Source organism: Prinia subflava, chromosome Z (genome assembly GCF_021018805.1).
Source record: "Prinia subflava isolate CZ2003 ecotype Zambia chromosome Z, Cam_Psub_1.2, whole genome shotgun sequence".
Classification (NCBI taxonomy): Eukaryota; Metazoa; Chordata; class Aves; order Passeriformes; family Cisticolidae; genus Prinia; species Prinia subflava.
The window spans coordinates 70,952,490-70,969,732 of record NC_086283.1 but is presented as its reverse complement, the minus strand read 5'-3'; the positions used below and the strand labels follow the sequence as shown (position 1 = coordinate 70,969,732).

Sequence of the window (17,243 nt, the reverse complement as noted above, 5' to 3'; positions counted from 1 at the left end):
AGCCTGGTGATTTCTTCAGACAGGGATAGAGAATCAGCATAGTGAACTGTTTTTAAAATTTCAAGCTCTGCCACATTAAAAACAGCTGAACTAGGTTCAACGTTTTTTGTCAGGAAAAGCTCTGTCAGTGCAGTAGTGAGACGCTGAACACTTTACCTCACTAAAAATAATCGCACAACCACCACCAAGCAAGTTCAGTGCTGAGGTGGTATCAAATCTTGGGATGACACAATTTATTGAAAACAAGTATACTGGTGGTTTGGTACCAGTTAGATGGTACTGCCTACGAAAGGGAAGCAGTCAGTGGAGCTTGCTGCTCTCATCTTTGGTTGGAGGTACAGAACCGAACAGAAAAATCGGACAGAAGATACATTACTATTACCAAGTTAGACCCTTCCAGAGCTAAGTGTCCAACACAACACTCTACCTTTGTTCAGAGGAGGAGAGGAAAATATGGCAAAAGTTAGTCACATTATTCCATTCACTGCTGGAGGGTAGATAAGCAGTATAATGACCACAGCAGAGAGCGGGAATGTATTTTGATAGGAAGGGGATGGTGTACTTAACATGTGCTGATTTATGAGTCTTTGTTCAAATCTGTTATAATTTTTTCTTGCTGCTATGGAAAGGATGCAGATTCTGCAATTACATCTGCCTATACACTTCTGCAAATATTAAAGCTTACCAGTAAATAACCTGACAGACATCTGCATATCCTGTGAACGTATCCTGGCAGACGTTGTATCCTGTGTACATATTCCTGAGTTTTCTGCTGATCCTTGCCTGAAGTTTTTACAGAGCAGTCTCAAACGTTGACCCATAAGCCAAAAGGCAAGTATACCTTTCTCCCACACCATTTCCTACAACATCCGGTTTAAGCACAATGTGGTTGGAAAAGACTGAGGTCTTTCCTGTCTTGAAAGCTGCTCAGGGAGTTCTGCAGCATCTGCTCAGCTCTGCTATCATTCCTAGCTGGATTTGTGGCCAGGACACCAAGGACACTGATGGAGTTGGGGGGTGTTTGAAGCAGGGCTATTAGCACAATGTGACAGCAACAATGTGGAGAGGAGTTCACTTGGTGTACGTACCTGACCATTGTTCTCAGGAACCAGGGCCGGTTGACAATGGAAGGTACAGCCTCGTCCATCAGCGGATGTGTTTTGATGAAGTTCAGAGTATCATCCGGGAACTCATTAGATGTTACATATTTTTCTAATGATGCAGAGCCAGCACAGCAACCAGGCCTATATAAAACAAGAGAGTGAAGACAGAAAACTTATTTAACATCGAGAGCAAGCTTTCTCTTGTGATGAAGCTGTCACTGAAATCTGATGTGCTTTACAGGAGTTTAATTTGGAGGAGGATTGAGAAGTGTGGTGGACTTGTTCAGCCCCTCAAGGGAAGCCTAAAATCCTGCCCTGTCCTTCATTCAAAAGGACTTGATGTGTCATGAGCTCAAAATCATTTTTTCATCAGGAGTGCTACACACAGAGTTTGTAATTTATCTACTCATATGAAATGTAATCACAGCGTGTGTGCATCTGGCTTGATGCTTCCCAACGCCACAGGTGTTTTCTGATCTGTAACTTGCCTAGTTGACTGCTCTTTCCTGGACTGCTCTCTCAGTCCCCATAATACAAAAGCAAGTTAATTTTTTTAAACAGGTATGAAAGAACACCACTTTTAGTCACATCTGACAGAAAACAGACTATTGGAGAAGACAAACTGAATAGCATCCATGTAAACATTGGTTTTACCCTTTGTTCAATTTGGATGAGATGATTTAAGAATGGTAGTTAAGAATTGAGAACTTTCACTGAAAAGTTATCTGTCATTCTTTGGCAACTAAAATGCAAACCTGCTCACGCTATTTCTAAAATCTACCTGCTCCTAAGAGGTAGTGCAATCTTCTTGCCTGGACAGGCCAGCTCTCAAAGAAGCTGCAAAATGTTTTGCTTGCTAATATTGTGTAAGTAATTTTCTTCAATGAAAGGCCCATTCGATCCCATTTTCTACAGCACTATGATTCTTCAAACTTTGAGCCAGTGTGAGATGGGAAGATGAAAGATGGACCATTCACTCATAAAGGCATTGCATCATCCAATTTTCATCTACTCTGCTACATCTGATGTGGGTAAAGGCATTGACATCAAGAGTAATGTCAGCTTGAACAAAATACAGGACTGGTCCTATCATCTGTGTTGCTCAGATTTAGATAAACATTCAAACATTAGGTAAATAAATCTTGTGTGGGAAGGTAGCATAGGACTCAAAGGAACTAGCTGTGCCAACAAGTCTGGTCCCACAAGAGCTGAGCAAGGAATATTACATGCAGACAATGTATGCTCTTGCCTCTTCATATCAAAAATACTTTAGTTGTCTCGTAATTGCATGTAGAACTAGCAATAGGTGGAGAGAAGGAGAAATCCAGGGCATGACTGGTTTCCTGGGTCCTTGCTAGGGCACTTGACCCATGAGGCAACATTCCCAGAGAACTTGAGGGCGCAGCCTGCACCTTCTGGCACCCTGGTGTTTACGGTTTCCATGTATCTAATCTGGAGGCTGATTTACTCCTAAATCCTAACAGCATGATTGGATTAATCCCGTTTTAATCTCAAAACTGGTTTAGTCTAGCATAAATCCGAGCAAACCCTGCTGTCTGGCCAGGAAGTGACACCCCTGAAGGGCTCTGGTAGATTTCTGAAAAATGTTAGGATCAATAGGGTCAGTAATGCTTCTGCATCATACTGAGACATCCAGATAGAAATGACCTTATTTCAAAGGTGCCTGTCATGTACTTCAACATGAGCTAGAAGTAACGATCATTTCTATCAAGCAGATTGATTGCCAAACATTATGTGAAACACTGTTCACATTTCACTTCGCTTTGTCTCCTTCAGACTTCAATATTGTCGCATCTTCATCATAAAGTTGGCCTGCGATTGGCTCATCCCAAACTCTTAATGCAACTTTCTCTTTTTTCCCACTGAAATGGATGGAAATTTCTCCTTCTTCTTTTCCCCTTCCCTGCCAATATATCTCAGTAAGGTCCAAACAACCTTGGAGCCATCATGAAGCCTTGCACTCCCAAGGCAGACCATCGTGTCAACAAGTTGTTTGAAACACTGCAAAATGGAGAAGAAAATCCTGCAACATGGCTAGAAGCTGCATCACTAATGCTCAGACTGAAAACAGACACAGAATGTACCAGATTTTCCAGTCACCTCCAGGCTCTTCTTTTGACTGAAACTTCAGAATAAAGACAGCAGAGTAACTCTACACTTGGCAAATCCAAAATGTAATGGGCCAAATTTGGATTAGGCAGAAACTCAGTGTCCACCATGGAGCTTCACAGACAATATCCTGAGCTGGAACCAACCCACAAGGATCACTGAAGTCCAGCTCCTGGCACCACACAGGACACGTCAAGAATCACACCATGTGCCAGGAGAGCATTGTCCAAAAGCTTCTTGAGCTCTGCCAGGCTGGTGACCACTTCCCCGAGAAGCCTGCTCTAGTGCCTAGCCACTTCCCTGCATGAAGAACTGTTTCCTAATGTCCAGCCTAAACCTTCCCTGACAGTTTCAGGCCATTCCCTCAGGTCCTGCTAGTTGTCACCACAGAGAAGAGATCAGCGCCTGCCCTTTCTCCTCCTATCATGAGGAAGTTGTATATTGTGATGAGGTCTCCCCTCAATCTCCTCTAGGCAGGCCGAGTGGCCTCAGCTACTCCTCACATGGTTTTCCCCCTAAGCTCTTCACCGTGGCCCTCCTTTGCTTGCTCCCAACAGCTTTGTATTCCTCTTATATTGTGGTGTTCAACACTGCACAGAGTACTTCAGATACATATTTTTTAAATTATTTAAGATATCACAAGCAGTGTAAAACATGCAATAAAATGGTAAAGCTTAAGTGAGATAATGAATTTGATTTATCTATATGCATCTTAATATCTCAGAGGAAAATGCCATTGGTGTAAATGAGTTAACGTGTCTGGCAACAGCAATTTGTGTGAAATGGAACTTGTAAGAAATATGAAGAATGTAGTAGAGGAGATGTATGCAAACATGTGGAAGTAGTGGGTGGGGGGAAAACAACTCACAGGAGGAATGAGGTAAACTGAATCTCCACTTTGGTAGAATGCTCTTTTTTACTTTCCATCCACTGTGGCTGTTAATCTGCATGTTAATCATAGAACAGCAAACTGCAGAACTAGTGCAGGCTTTGTAATGAGATATATCCATTACCGAACAAATTTGCAAAAACTGTGTAACTCACACCCCTCTTAAGTGATTATTCTGACCAAGTGGATCTAATGCTGGCTGATATATGTTACACAAATGTCATTTAAGTGGAAAAATCTCAATTGCATAGCTTAGATCCAAATTCAACTCAACATTTACTTTACTGTTGCAGCATGTATAATTGTATCTGCACCTTACAAGGCTGTTAAAATTATCAAAAAGCCTCTGTAGCCTGCATGAAGGAACAGAACAATATCACTGTACATGAAACATACCTGGGCTTGGGCACTCGTTCATCAGGAACTGGTGTCCATGTGGAGTCTGGAGACTTTTGTTCTTTGAATCTCCCAGTAAATACATTGGCAATGTCAAGCATGTCATAGGCACAGACTGCAGAGCCAGGGATGCTGCAAAGTGACATTTCCCAGAAATTGTTACTCATCCTGCAGTTATGCATAAAACCTTGAGGAAAAGATACGCTCTGTAGATGTCTTCCTGTCCCAGGTTACTCAGTCCTGAACTCTGAATCCGGTATTGACAGGAAAAGCCAGCCCCATGGAAAAGACTGAATACCAATCAGCTCCTGCCAAGAGAATTTATTTCTAAAGCCTCTACAGAAAGAAGCAATTGCAACAATCTTGAAGAAGGGAAAGAATTGGTGAAACTCTGGCTATCACTGGCAATGCATGAGGAGTACTGGCCAGTCTCATTCAGAACCCATTATTTGGAAATTTAAGGTCTTCTAAGTCATAACATCTCTTAGCACCAATCCTTGTAGTCCCTGCTGTGCCTGAAAAAACACATTGCAGACAGTTCTAATCAAACTGAAAGCATGCTGCCATGTGCCATTTACCTTGCTTTTACATGTAATTCATTCATGCTCCCACGGCCTGATATCCAAGACATGTTCCCAACGAAAAGGAGTTAACTATGTTCAGGAGTTTGCTCTACTCAGTGAAATGTAAAGAGCTTGTAAAAGCAAATTTGATATTATTTTAAGATCATAGCATTGCAAGTGTCACCTTTTTGCATACTTGCATGCAACTGCACCGCAGCATAGTCCTAACATAGTTATATTTTTACCTACATACTTCCTGAAAGGTTTACAGGTCTACAATGATCAATCACTTGGAAGCATGAAATAGTAATTTGTCTCCCTTTCTTTTTTTTTTTTTGTACATGAACTACTGTATTTGTATCTGACTTCAGCCACTTGATTTTATTGGGTAAATAGCATGAACCCAGCTGGCTGAGGCTTTCAATCCTGCTCTTAGCTAGTAGGTTAGTATACATCAAAGAGAAAATGTAGGAACTATAATACTGTTACAGAGGATTAAGCTAAACTCCTAAAGATATATAAATTGATAGAAAAACAACTGTTTGAATAGTAAGAATTTTCAAAATGCTTTTTACTGTAGAAAAACAACAGTAGTCTTTGATCTCCACAGATTTGCCTTTTTACATGGAAGAAAACTTCAAAGCTCTATATTAATGTGATAGTACACAGTGAGAGCTTTAAATGGAGGCAGCCGTACATTTATTGATGTAAGAGATCATCAAGGGTGTATCTGGCCACACAGAGGACCTCATCCTCTTAAAGACAGCTTAAGACCCACTCCATCTAGAATATTTTGCACAGTGCTGAGTTAAGTCCTACAGGAAAAAAAAAAAAACCATAAAATCTTGAGGATATGTTACATACAACTACCCATGCTCAACACACAGTTACACATGGATGGAGGTATTGCTGTACTGAAAGGAGTGCAACATCTTTTACTCTGGAGGTGGTAGATTGCAGGTGTGTACTATGATGCCATGGTAAGGATGGAGCACTATGGGTCACAGCCAAGGGGGTTTAAGCCAGCTCTGAACGACTGGACTACAACTCAACACTAGTTTCTACCTGGGTGACCTGATTAGACTGAGGAATCTCTTCCACTTCAGTCTAGAAGGAAACTTTGTTCTCCAGACCAGAGGTATTTGTAGCAACTTTTCTTTAGTGGAAGAGGAACGAGTGATGCGTTTATGTCAGAAGAAGGTTTTGTAGAATTACAGAATCACAGAATATCCTGAACTGGAAGTGAGTCACAAGGATCATTGAAGTCCAAATCCTCCTGCACAGGACTCCCCAAGAATCACACCATGTGCCTGAGGGCATTGTCCAAATGATCCTTGATGTGAGCAAGGCTTGGTAGCCTGTTACCTCTGCTCCCTGGGGAGCCTGTTCCAGTGTCCAACCACCCTCTGGGTGAAGAACCTATTTTTTCTAATATCCAACCTAAACCTCTATGACTCAGCTTCCTTGAGTCCTCTTACAGGTCACTGAGATTGGTGCTTGCCCCTTCTTTTCACCTCATGAGGAAGCTCTGAACTGCAGTGAGGTCTTCCCCCAGTCTCCTCTGAGCTGAACAAGCCAAGTGGCCTTGTGTTCATCATACAGCTTCCCCTCAAGTTCTTCAACATCTCTGTAGCTCTCTTTTGGATGGTCTCCAATACCTTTAGATCCTTCTTACTTTGTGGCACCCCAAACTGCCCCCAGCACTGGAGGTGAGGCTGGCCCAGAGCAGAGCAGGACAATCCCTCCCTTGCCTGGCTGGCCATGCAGTGCCTGATGCACCCCAGGACAGTGTTGGCCCTCCTGGCTGCCAGGTCTGCTAATAAGCTCTCTCCAAGAATATATGCCTTCCTATCATCTTCCATGGCTGGCAAAACTGCAGCCTGTAAAATAGTATTTTGCTTTTTACACCAAGTACTTAGATTTTAAAATGCAAGACTTAAGGAAAAGAATTATTCATGGCACACCACAGGAAACGCTAGCAGAGTGGGAAGACAATCTCAATTTTGAGATAATTGCGAGATACAATCTATTTTCTGATGCTGAATCTCTATTTGTTCACTTGTTTTTATTAAGCCAGATTGCATGAAAAGAGATCATCTTAATTTAAGCTTGTATTCCCTATTGGTGGCATAATTATTCCATTGCAGTTCCTATTATTTTGATGTCAAAAGCAGTGATTATACATTACAGGCCCAGGCTTACTCTCATTTGAAGTCAGTTCTGTGAATGACCTCACTGAGGTCAGTCTTTGACAACGGGAGGCAAGGGTACAGCAAAACTAAATGTATTTCATCAATAAAATTCCTCTTTCACCTCAAATGTTATTCTGTGAAACTGCAATATATTTTTAATTAGAAAGCTACTTTTTTTTTAACTTCTCTGGGAGTTCTCAATAATTAGATACAGTTACTCTTCTAATAACTTCCAGAGAAACATGTATTATATGTAACAGTAATAAAATCTCTACAGATGTACTGATGCTTTTGGATAACCATGCAAAGAAGGAAATAGGTTTTCTGAGGACCCTCCTTCCCAGCCAGTAAGACCTTGGTTCTCCCAGGAGAGTCAGGGGGCAGCAGGGTCAATGCAGGGTCAAGGATCAATGCAAGAGTCACCAGGGATGCATAAAACAAAGAGAAGGAGATAACACGGTTCCTGAAGGTTTAGCTATAAACAGGACAGACACAGTCCTTTCTTTGTGAGGAAAATAACACTGTATTTTCTCTCTGGAATAATATTCTGCAAGTTACAAGCTACAACACTTCTTGGTGGCCGGTGTGAACAATTCCTATGTAAAGAAAAGTGTGTCTGAGGAATGTGTCCAGACAGTAAACGACTGAAAGCCACCCTAAGTCATCAGGTATGAGCTAAGCAATATCAGGGTACCTTAAAATTAAGCACAAACTATGGGTAAGCACAGGGTACATAATAATTGCGTTGTATGAGCAGTCACTTCTTGTGCTTGCATAAAGTAAAAAGGAACTGCAGTGAAAAGCAAAACATAAAGGAAACAGAAGGTAAGAGGTTATTGTAATAGGACTATTACCTATTATATGGAGTGGAGAATGTTGCTAAAACAACATCCCGGCCATTGAAATGGATAACATCTGTGACTGCCTGCAGTATGTTAAAGTAGAAGTGTGAGTCGCCAGGAACCGAGCAGTTCAACCGAGCCTTGAGAAAGGAAGTCCACTGTTTTTCCAGCACTCTCTGAGATCCTCCCATGTCATTTTTGCAAACCTGGGCCACCCTTGGGAAAACTACCTGGAAGGAATAGAGCAAAAATAATGGAGAAAGTTAAACGTTCACCTGACCTAAAGACTTCGTTGGAATTGCTTTTAAAACATTTGGAATAACACAACAAGGTGCTTAATTTCATACCACTTTTCTATAATCTGTGATAAATAAGAAACAGAGAAAAATTAAGCTTTGGAACAGTGTGTTATGAAAGATAAGACTGTGGCATTTACTATACAGCCATAAATCCTTCAGGAGATCTGTTCTCAACCCATATAAAACTAATTTCCATACAGACTGCTTAGCTTTTGATTTCCCCAAACAAAAGCACATTTCATATTCACAATCCTGCAACCCACACTGCTGCTCTGATTCTTGTGTTTTCAGCACTTAAAAGCGATGCAAATCTTGCTAGGCTTTTATTCCTGCTCTCCACCTTTGTGACCTTGGTCAGCTTTTCTGACTGCTTAGTCAGAAAGCTATTGTGAAATTAGCAAAAAACACAGAAAGTGTTTAATCATTCTTTGCAGAATGGCAAAGCACAAAATTCCTACCCCTGTTTACTCAGCACTCTAATTCATATTTCCTACAGAAAAATTTCTTCCTTGTTTGGAATCCATTTTAAACAATTATCTATTATGTTGAACTAACTACATTAGCCTTGTGCTTTTTATAATTGCAGAAAAGAGACTCTAGCATACCTAGCATACACCATCACTGTAGGAAACCACACATTTTTGTTTTAAGACAGTGCAATGTTTCACTCCAGCCAACCTTTTGGCTTGAGCAATAGGAATCTTCTCAAAATGCTGACCTTGTCATCATGATTTATGGTTCTCATTTCAAGGTCACTCGTAACAGCATTGGACCAAGAATAGCATACGTTTTCCTCCTCCTGAATCTGACAAAGTCATTCAAGGCAATGTTTTCGCTCTTACCTTTCCCATGCTGTTGTACTCCACTGCTATTTCCCGGAAGAAGAAGTATATGTAATTGCCATAGTCAACTGCCTGAACAAAGTACGGTTCTAGAAAAAAACAGCAACCCAAGACACCTGATTTAGGCACCATGTACAGGATACAGAATGCAAAGAGAAGCCAAATATATTCACACTTAACATCCAGAGGTGAAATATCTGTGTTTGACAAACTTGATCAGTTTTCAGAACAAACAAATCACTGCTGCAGAAGAGTCACTGTCTGGGGACAGGAGAGCTGGGAACAAGTCTGTGCAACATCACTGCAGAGTAGTTAAGTCTCTGCCACTGATACGTCTGCCCTGCATGGAGTAAGAGGAAAGGTAAACAGGCATTTATAACTGTATGCCTGAGGGGTCCAAGCAGTGCTCTTTATTGCATGCAGGCTGTGAGCTGAGGAAATAACAAACCACGTAACTGTTTCTGCCCACACGTGTCTGTAGCAGCAAGCAAAGTGGGACAGCTAAAGTTGACACCTGGCAAAACATTTCTGCATGCAGAAAAAGATTTGAAACTATGGTTTTGCTCTCTGTTAAAATCACTCCAAATGCTAACAATTCTTAACACCCACACGAAGCTAAGCAGCACTATCCTTAACAATGAGGGTATTTAGGGTACAAAAATTGCCTAATTCAATGGCAGCATTACAATCCTTAAGAACTGTAACAGAAAGGCTTTGTGCAATATTCCCACAATTTTAGTTTCATTAATGAATCTTAACATTACAGGACAAACCTTCTATACTTCATAAAGCCTTGATTGTTACCTAACAGTGCTGTGGCAGGAATATTTTGGAACACAGCCTGAGCACACAGAGCCCTGGGCAAGCTCCAACTTTTCCATCCAACAGACATAAACTGGTGGATTTCAGCTTGGGAAGCTCACTGGAACACATATTCTGATCTACCCAGCCCACAGCTTCTGTCAAATCCAGTAACTTAGGGACAGGAGAAGAGAGAAAGAGATAAACAGATCAGAGTAAGCAAGAGATGTAATCTAGTTCCTTCTTTCTGACATACAGCATGGGTGAAATATGACAAAGAGGTCTTGGCCAGAAACCCAAGACCCTCATCAGAGATGCTGGGGTTTTTTGCCTTGTTTGTCTATCTACCTTTCAACCACTTGGAGTCATGTTTAACTGTCCGCAGAGTTGGGCTGTCGCCAAGGCTCCGGTATATGACTGCATCTATCGCAAGGAAGTCGGTCACTGTGGCAGAATACAGCTTTCCCTCTGGGGAGGAAGGGAAGAAGAAACAAGTGGGGAGGAGCATTAGAAATCATAAAACTGCTTCTTCTCTCATCAGTCAGATGAGAAGGGGAAACAAAACCATCACAATCTCCTTAGGAACATTGAAGGAAGTAAAAAATCCAGCTGGGTGAATGGAACTGAGTGCTGAACAAGCAAGTAACCACTTTGCAAAATGGTAATTTCAGAGGGATGCTGTGGAAGAAAATAACCTTATGGAATAATTTTTCTTCAGTTTAGGTATGTCACACTGATCTACCCTATCCAGTCAAAAGTTACTAGCTCAATGTTCAGAAATACTGCCTAGTTATGTCAGCAAAACAAATGTAACAGAACTGTTAGTTTTAACTGGGAGTGCAAACCAGACAGGGCTTGAAGACTGTCAGCTAATTGACACTTATGAAAATTTCTCCCCTTGAGAGCACTTCTGCTCTGCCAAAGATCACTAGCAAAAAATTAAATAGCATGCTGGGAGCCCTGCTGAAACAGGAATGAAAAGAGATGGAGGAAGATTTCCCATCAATATTTCTTTTCTAGCATGCATTTTAGGCATTTCCTATATGAATTATGCACTCCTCTCTATTAAAGAATGGAGGACAAGTGATAAGAAAAGGCCCACAAAATGGCATCCCAAGGACAAGCAAAACATACAAAATTATATGGACATAAAAGCATAAGCTTCAGCAGCATTTTAAAATTTTGTTTGTTGTCTATTCTGTTTGCAGGTCATGGTAACTCTACAGGAGTGTTTCCATGTGTGAGATAGCTCTCGGAACATGATGTCTGTTAGAAGCACAAGTGGTGCAACGCTAGCCCACAAAATTGTGCCTCTATTGTGTCTGCATAAAAATCAGAATTTTCTGCATCTCCTTTGACAGAGATTATGTTGGTGCCTTGAAGGTACCAGCACTGAGGATATTCCCAGGACAAAGCAGAGCGGCTTCTATTGGTCAAGCTCTCCTCCTTTTACTTTCAGACAACATTTAATTTAAGACAGAGAGGGAATCTCATTAATGCATACAACTATCTCAAAGGCGGTTGCCAGGAGAATGGTGCTAGGCTGTTTTCAGTGGTGCCCTGCGACAGGACGAGGAGCAATGACCATAAATTAAAACTCACGAAGTTCCACCCCAAGACAAGGAAGTCCTTCCTTGTATGCTTTTTTCTGACTCATGCAATTCTTGTCCTCATTTGGCTACTTAAGAATGATCATTTTTTCTTAGCAAAACAGAAAAAAATTTACAACATATCATGTCCTTCCCCTGCCAAATTTAAAATAAAATAAAAAGCTCAGTTGTTTAGATATGGATGTCTGAACTCATGTTAATACAACCACGTTCTTATTTTCTTTCCTGCCAAGTTCCTGTGACCAGCTACAATTTGCATACATCAGCTGTAATAGCTACAGGCTGCAAGAAGAGTCATATTCATATCATAAAGAGCATCCAACAAACTCAGATGACCTGGAGTGCCCTAAACAGTTCTGAAACTGCCTTTCATTGCACTCTGAAAGGTTAGCATGGGTATCAATATGCAAGACATATATAACAGTGATTTTCTGAAGCTAGCAGGTTTATGGGACATATCCCACAAATATTTATTTGAACTGTATCAAATTTATTCTGAATCACCATGAAGGAGTATGATCATTTCTATAAATATTCTCTCTATTTTCAAATAATGCAAGAATTTCTTCAGTGACAAATTTGGAGTCATCTTTCTGAACTTCATCTGCATTCAAAGTGAATGTTTACAATAGGCTGGTCATAAACCCTTTCTTGGCCAATGCACTGAGAAAGACCCTTCCAAAAGGTTCATTCAGAATGCACTGAGGATAGGGGGTCTGAGATACATGGGAAAAATATTTCCCTGAAGAATTTTCTCCCTCTCTCTCCATGCCTTATGAATTAAATCACATACTACCACTACCATCATCACTGTTCTTGAAACAAAAGGTCCCATTTATTCACACTACAAAGAGTGAAAAAAATATACTGAAACAGGTTATAAAATCTCTCCTTTCTGAGGCAGGTGATGATACCTGAAACATAGTAGTGCTTAATAGAGCCCTTTGGCTACAGACTCATTTGAGAATGGCTGAAATGTTTGCACGTTCTTAAATCTTCAGAGGAATAGCTTAGTTATTTCCATGTGAGCATCCAGGCTCTGTTTTATAGCATCACACTTGCTGAACAGGACTCACATTATTACGGAAGATGTCTTTATTATTTTCAACACCTATCTAACAGCCAGGTCTAAGAAAAGATCAGCAGGGTTCACACTAAGAGAAGTTCAATAAAGAAATAATTTAATCAAGAATTCCTGAAGATATATATATAAATACTGTACAATCAACAGCCAAAATTAACCTCGTTTATAAGATCTTACTTTTTCTAGCTACTGTAGTAGAAATTAAGGTTAACATTAATCTGCTGCATGCAGCATAAATCACCACTAACCAATACACTTCTTTTGTCTACAGCAGCTGGTAAGACCATATTAAGATGTTTTCAGCTTTTTAAAAAAAAATCACCTTCCCCTTCCTTCTAGATCTAGAAAAAGGCATACCACAGCATTTTCCCTAACTTCCTTTTATTATGAATGTTAGCTTAGGCTTAGAGGTGTTAAAGAGCATATCCTGCTTAATCCTCATTAAAGCTTACACAAGCCCTGACTTCCTTTGACGTTCACAGAAGCTGGATGCAGCCAGAAATGGTGCCTCACATTGGCCGTATTATCAAGAACACAAGAAATACTGAACTATTGATCCAGGAAACTGAGGCTTCATGCAATGCTGATGACAGTGAAATTAATTCAGAGAAGGGACGGGGTTTTTTTGCTAGAGATTTCCTTATGCCCCCTACTTCTTAGTCATTGTCCACGCCCTTTGGCACCTTTTAGATTTAGGCATTCAGGGCTCAAGCAAGAGGCACAATGTTTCCCGAGCCTGGGCTGCAGGATGGAAAGTAAAAAGTTTATCTCCATGATTTTACCTGCAAACAACGCAACATTGGCATGCTTTGCATCATAGGGGCACCTGGCCATGCCACTGAATTCCTCTTCCAGATAGTCCAAGGTATCCATCTGAAAAATCAAAGGAGCTCCTCAGACAGAGAAATAAAGAAACAAAATTTCTTACCCACGATGAGAATTTATGACAGTGTTTCTTCTTTTCTGGGCAGAGGAGAAGGCCCTTTCTCTAACTCTACTCCTGGCTATGGAGTAAAAACTCGACAAAAATCATGGTATTAAATAAAATAAGTCTGAAAAATGTATGTCTAATAAGTCAGGCATTCTTTTAGAGCTAATCGTTTAGTCACACATTTTACAAAAAGTCTGACACACTTTACAAAAGTCTTCAGTCTATATTTTATCTGCACACAAGATTTCATTTTGAACTGAAGCAGGCTATGTGGTCTGTGGTTCTGGCAAGGCTCCAGAATTTATCCTCAACAGTGACCCAATAAAAGCGCTCTTATACACAGAAAAGACTGCAAACCACAGCATTCAGCAGAAACAACACTAGGACAATTATCTCTGTGTGCATTTTTCTCCTCCAAGTCCAGAGATCCTTCTGCCCTAGTCTCAACAGTGGTGCTCTCTTCCTTGATTTGCATATTCAGAAAGATGCTCTTCAAGTTGTACTATACTGGTTGAGTCTGTGTCACAGAGAATCCTCTTACCATCAGGCAAGAATTAATCTGTTCAGGAATTGTAAATTCTGAGGCTTATATGCAACTCATGGGAAATAAATTCACCCTGGGCACCGATAATGACACAAATATACAGATTGACTTTACATGAAGTTCAAGAAGGTTTGATGAGCTAAGGGAGAATTGTACAACTCTTACCTCTTTAAGATACTTATACTACTGTATTTTGGGAATAAGAACCTTTGTAGCATATTCTGACAACTTTTCCAGATCATACTGTATAGATCACATACCATAAAGATTCACAGAGCATGAGAAATAACCCACACCGCATCATCAACTTAAACCAACTTTTAATTTGTATGTTAGAGCTTTCAAGTTCTCCAGTAGATGATTTGTGATCATTTGTTTTCCGTCACATATCCCTCCTGTCAAAACCCACTCTGAGGGAAGTTAGTTGTGTTTACTCAGGGGCTAAAAAGCATTTCATGTAATAGTGAGAGGAAATGAGTTAGTTCCGAGTAACTTTTCCTGCACCAAGCTCCACACCCTGGGCTCATCCTTACAACCCCTAGCACGCTTGAGGGACAGTTCTGTGTTCTATTTGGCACTTGTTTAGTTTTCTCTCGGTATAATGCAGGAATACACGGAGGAAAAGCCAGGGCAGGTGTTGCAGAGGGCTTCTGAAGACTGACAGTGGGATCACTATCCAGCCCTTCATCAGGGGGCATGAAAACTCTGGAGTAAGGGTGAGGAGGCCATTTATATGCCTCACATCAGGATGCCAAAGAAATCTGTAATTGTATCTAAAAGACAACCTCCACACAAGGAGACTGGCTGAGAATTGTTTGCCTCATTAATGGCATTCAGAGATAAAAAAGCTACAAACTGTACTAGAAGACTAAATACAACCCTGAGATCAAGAGGCTTCATTGCATACTAGGAGCAGGCAAGGAAAGAAAGAATAAAAGAAACAGCTGTTAAAAGAGCAGCTAACTGTACCTCACAGTTACCATGACACAGGCTGGTACTCTTACTCAAATTTAGTTCTTCCTCCACAGACTGGAAGAAAATACTACCTTGCACTTCTCTTCCATGTTTGCTAAACTGCAGCCATTATAGTGGCTAAATGAGGTAAAGCATCATTGCACAAAAATCAAGGAAGAGCAGCAGTCACAGTGTATACCTCTAGGGAAGTAATTTTCCTCGATGTTAACATCTTTATTCTGCTTTTTTATAATAACTCTGAACCCAAAACCTGAATGAAAGTTGTGATTTTGTCCGCAGCAGCATTAGCAAAACTGAATTTTATTTCTCCAGAAAACAGGTGAGAAATGACCTGTGGGACATAACAGTGCCTAGAAAAGCAGAGTCTGGATGTCAAATGCCTAAATAAATTCATTTCAAAGCTACTCCAGAGACATCCACTGTTGGGAGTTATATCAGACTATAATGGTGAAAGCCTAAGAAAATTGAAAATATTTCAATAAATGGGTCCTATTGGAATGGAGACCACTGGGATACACTATGCCAAAGGAATAAATTGGCTTCACAGCACTATTGTCAATTATACATGGACCAGCAGAGTTTCCATACTGGTCTAGATAAAGTTTTGGCTTTGCAGATCCCCAGCAAGTGAGAAATACATCACTGTCCTGTTGTACTATTCCTTGTGGAGATTTGCTGTTCTGTCACTTCCACAGCACACAATGCCGTAGGATCTCCACAGCATCCCTGTCTAGGGGGATCACAAGAAACTCAGGTTTTGCTTGCTATGCCTTCAGGCATCTTGAGCACTGGTTCCATGACTGAGAACAGTACAACAGAAATTTTAAAACATGCTACTCAGAAGTAACCCCCAATATTAGTCTATGACTTGATGTGAGTGTCAGTGACAAGCTGAGGAACTTTCTGAGGAGTCACTACATCCTCAAGCAGGGATCTGAAGGACTCTACACCTATGGAGTGCAATACAAAGTGGCAATACTCATGATGTGCAGGAGTTGCAAAGAACTAGGTATTCAGTCTGAGATTTTCTCAGAAATCTCATCAACACTGAACTCAGCAGCAGCGAAACAAGCCAGGACAAATGTTTCAGAGTTGAAAGGTGCACAGCTGAACGACAGCCTCAAGCTGCTGCCTTCACAGGCACAATAAATCTAACCGAAAGACAAGGCATAAGGGAAATTCCACAAATAGATTACATACCTTGTAGTTCCTGCAAGAAGGGTTGAATGCATTTGTTCCACAGATAAACAGTGTATCCTCATTTCTTTTTAGGAGAACCTTAATAAAGTTATGACATTCATCCTGAAGAAAAATAATAAAAACTATTTCAACTACTACATTTTGAGTATCTGTTTTTAATTTTAAGCAGTGATATTTCACTGTCAGGTTTAAAATTAAATTGTCTGGTACCCACTGTGATACTCTGGCCCTATTTTGACTATGTTTAACTGACAATGAGCAAATTGTAATTAATTTATATTCTAGTGTTTTAAAAATTACCACTGAAAAAGAACTGAAGAACCAAAGAACTGAAAATAGAGCACTCATATTATAGCTCCTAGTTTGCTGTTGTTGACAAAGGTGAATTTTGTTTGAAAACTGCTTTCCCGAAGAGCAAAAAATCTGATCTTATCACCTGTGCTGCTGTCAGACAGTGACATCACCACTACAATGTACTGACATAAATCTCCTGTAACTAGAAGGAGAAGTAGATGTAAAGAATCAAAGAGTCAGCATCTAATTATGATATTTCTTGTGCCCGCCATATGGGTTACGGGAGGGTGAAACTGGTGTGAGAAACAGTCCTTCTACAGCCCACAATCATGTTTTCTGATGCTTTACCTGACCTTCTCAGTAAATTCCCACAGGGGGATGGACAGCAGCACTCAGCTTTTGAAGTAATGGTAAGCAAAATCAGTACACTAAGCATTGTGACCTGCTCAATGCCTTAAGTATTTCAGGATATTGCTGTGGCTTCTGTTGTAATAGTTCATCACATTCAAAGTGAACTATTTTTGCCAATTGAAGCCTTCAGTAAGTAG

The 17,243-nt window shown here is 40.5% G+C and overlaps 1 protein-coding gene across 2 annotated transcripts in view; it reads right to left on the bottom strand.

Annotated features, from left to right (window-relative positions):
- SEMA6A (semaphorin 6A) overlaps nt 1-17,243 on the bottom strand; it is a 117,735-nt gene that overhangs the window by 40,004 nt on the left and 60,488 nt on the right. For both annotated transcript variants that reach the window (XM_063422272.1, XM_063422273.1), the window contains exons 6-12: nt 16,402-16,503; nt 13,534-13,624; nt 10,406-10,525; nt 9,257-9,345; nt 8,128-8,345; nt 4,519-4,650; nt 1,089-1,244 (exon numbers count right to left, since the gene is read on the bottom strand). In XM_063422272.1, coding sequence (XP_063278342.1) covers nt 1,089-1,244; nt 4,519-4,650; nt 8,128-8,345; nt 9,257-9,345; nt 10,406-10,525; nt 13,534-13,624; nt 16,402-16,503 — 908 coding nt within the window. The remainder of the gene's footprint in view (nt 1-1,088; nt 1,245-4,518; nt 4,651-8,127; nt 8,346-9,256; nt 9,346-10,405; nt 10,526-13,533; nt 13,625-16,401; nt 16,504-17,243) is intronic.